The 3,077-nt window shown below is 41.9% G+C and overlaps 1 protein-coding gene across 1 annotated transcript in view; it reads left to right on the plus strand.

Annotated features, from left to right (window-relative positions):
• Positions 1-41: 41 nt before the first annotated feature.
• The window catches only part of LOC118327679 (ataxin-7-like protein 2), a 6,328-nt gene continuing 3,292 nt past the window's right edge, over positions 42-3,077 (plus strand). Inside the window, exons 1-2 of the mRNA XM_035661092.1 lie at positions 42-874; positions 2,651-2,862. Coding sequence (XP_035516985.1) covers positions 812-874; positions 2,651-2,862 — 275 coding nt within the window. The 5' untranslated portion in view covers positions 42-811. The remainder of the gene's footprint in view (positions 875-2,650; positions 2,863-3,077) is intronic.

The following is a 3,077-nucleotide window of genomic DNA, read 5'->3' on the forward strand; positions in this document are numbered from 1 at the left end:
TATAGCTGCCTGACGGGGGGGCGGGGGGGATGTAGCACACATTCAGTGTTATTGCCTACTGCAACAAGTCCCTCCCTGGCCGCCGTGTTAATGCAGCAACAGCACTCTTTCTATTTTACGTGGATTTTAATGATGGTGGCGTAGAGTGCTCATTTAACACGTTACTCCATAATCTCCTATAGGGGTCTGTAGCAAATTTAACATTTTCATACTCATTAAACCATTTAGTGAGCCTTTGTATGGAAGCTTCCTTTTCCTTTTTTAATTTGTTGTCTACCTGTATTTATGGACATAAATTATCACCAAAATATGATTTGAACAATTACTGAACTGCACTGACCTTTAAAAGCACTAATTAGCCAATACCAGTAGTGTGACAGTCATATGAGTATATCAATCCAAGTCAATTTGCACTGAGACAGAAAATCTTATGCCGGCAATTTGCTTTAAAATCCACTCTTGGTCCTGCAGTATATTGCTCATCTTCTGTCAATCTGGTATTCCACCATAGATTCTTTGTATTGTGTAAAGGTGTTAGCGTGGGTTGGATCTATTACACCTTGTACATTTTAGTGTTTGAAAGTAATTATATCACTATCATCAAAAAATAGCGATAACGATGGTTTTCAGGTTAGGTGTTTTTGAATCAAGTCACTGCTCCTTGTTACTGATCAGCACTGACTGATACTGAGCGATGAAAATGGCTCCCAGCACAGGAAGAGTCCTTATATGGTGGCTGGTGTGTGAAGGAGGAAGTGAGTGTGAGAGGCCACATCCAGCCGAGCAGACAGGATGACCTGATTAACAGGAAATGACAGGAGTGACGGGAAAGGCACGCAGGAAAGCAGCCTGTATCTTCTACCTGCTCTGTGAGGTGAACAGACTCTCAGTAGGTGGCTGTGTTTTCTCTCCCACCTGCTACTAGGAGACCTGTCTTGTAGTCATTCAGACTATTCATTTATCACTATTTCTTAAGCAACACTGATGCATGAGTTCAGTGATAACCGCAGTAGTGCTACTGGATAAAGCCCCTTGAATGTGCTCTTGTTTTAGTTTTCTGACAGAAATTTGTTGAACATTTGTTTGTCATTTAAAAAAATATCAAGCTTTAGCTGGTCCCATGTTCTCCAGTGTTGTGGCATAGTTACTTCTTTTGTCTCTTTGATTTTATTGCAAAGAATTTTGAAAATAACTTGATGACATAACTAGTCGTTGTCAAATGTAATTTCTGTTTTCAATTAATAGAATAAATCAGTTAATATTCCAAAATAATTGATAGGTTAATAAGGGATTTTCCAAAACAGTGGGACGTCTAACTGCTAACAAAGCTGTGACATGCACATGAACTATTGAGCTGACTAAATAAACAGTGGCCACCAATTAACCTAATGATATCATTTGTTTTTAGGTCAAGTACCATTAGAATTTGGGATGATTCTTTGGGAAAACTCTTGGCCTAGGCGGGGAAATGAGTGGTAAACTCAAAAGCTCAAATCGATTTAGTCATTTTAACTACAGCTAAATGGTCCACTAAAATGTTTCTTAAAACATCTGAGGTTAGTTTGTCAGTTATCCGTTTCGTGAGCTGTGTTGCCCTTGATGGACCTGCAGCCTGACACATTTGGATAGACCTACAACCAATCAGAGCAGTGAAACGTGACTGTTTAAATGAGGACTAGTGATGCTCCTCTGTCAATCATTATAAAATCGGCCCCACGTTAAACAAACAGCAGATTTGTCTGGTTCCAAGGCTACATACACCCTAAAATAAGAGTCAAATGGGCTGAAGTCGGCACCATAAGGGACTTGCTTTGTACTGCCAAAAATAAAAAACCATTGCTTATACTAGTTTGGAAGATTTGTTGGGGGTGAGATATCAAACCTAAAGTTCTTAATAACCTCCACCATCCAACTGCTGCTGTCTGGACACACTGGAATGATGGGTTGAATGATGGGTCTCAGTGGCTTGCTGAGGGGGATCTTTTCATGCATTCTTGCATGAGTTACCTTTACTGTTACCTTAGCTTCAATGACACTGAACCTTTACCCAACCCTCTCTAATCATAACCTCAACATTTTTGGCCAACACTGGATTGGATTTGGCTGTTTCTTGCAGTTCGGCGCCACACTGAACTCCAATATCAAACTCCTATGCATGAAGACATTTGGTTTGTGGTCATTTTAAGACTTGGTTTGTAAGGGTTTACAACCTGCCATGCTGTCGCTCTTTGTACAGTGACACTGCTAAAAAAAAAGTGCAGAGCTTCCACTAACTAATCACGTCATTGCTATCCTCTGTCGCAACCTACAATCCGCTATCTGCCTAGGTGATGACATCGGAGCAAGTGGAATCTGTAGCTTATTGTGCAGGTTTTTTGTAAAACTGTTGGTATCTGGCAGCAGGGGAGTGGCACCCTGCTGCAACCTGTTCAAAGTACAGAACACTGATGTTGCTGGGCAGCAGCTTCAGCAGTGCTGTTTGACAGTACCTCAAGTTAAGCATCTTAAGGCTTATTATATCGTGCTTTAATCCAACCTTCTAGCTTGGCATGCCAGTCTACAGTGTAACCAGATACAAGTTTTAGCAATTTACTTGAAATGAAGTCAATCAAAATTAAATACTGACTGTATCCTGTGTCCTGCTCCTTAGATCCACTCCATCCACCAGCGGAGGAAGGTGGTGGGCCGCAGCAAGAACTTTGACCAGCTAGTGGCAGAACTCAAGACAAAGGTTCGTGAGAAAGGGGCCCAGTCGCTGGAGGGAGGCTCCTCCACTGGACGGTCCCCCAGCCCAGAGGCACCCAGGGAGCAGGCTGGGGCTCCACATTGCAGGAGACCTCTGGCCAGCCTCCCCGCTTTCAGGTTGGTGGGCTTCATTGAAGCTAGCTAGTGATGCATGCATACATACAGTGAGTATGGTGTCAGTGAGGGCATTTGTAGACATTATAAACCATTGTCGTATAAAGCAGATAAAAGTAAAGTAAGTTGCAGTAGGTAGCTTCTATAAAAATGAAACTGAAACTTTGACTATATCCTGACAGTAGTACATGAGAATGATAATCTGTGAAACAATCAGG

This window comes from Morone saxatilis, unplaced genomic scaffold (assembly GCF_004916995.1).
Source record: "Morone saxatilis isolate NCDOM2014 unplaced genomic scaffold, NCSU_SB_2.0 Contig18, whole genome shotgun sequence".
Classification (NCBI taxonomy): domain Eukaryota; kingdom Metazoa; phylum Chordata; class Actinopteri; family Moronidae; genus Morone; species Morone saxatilis.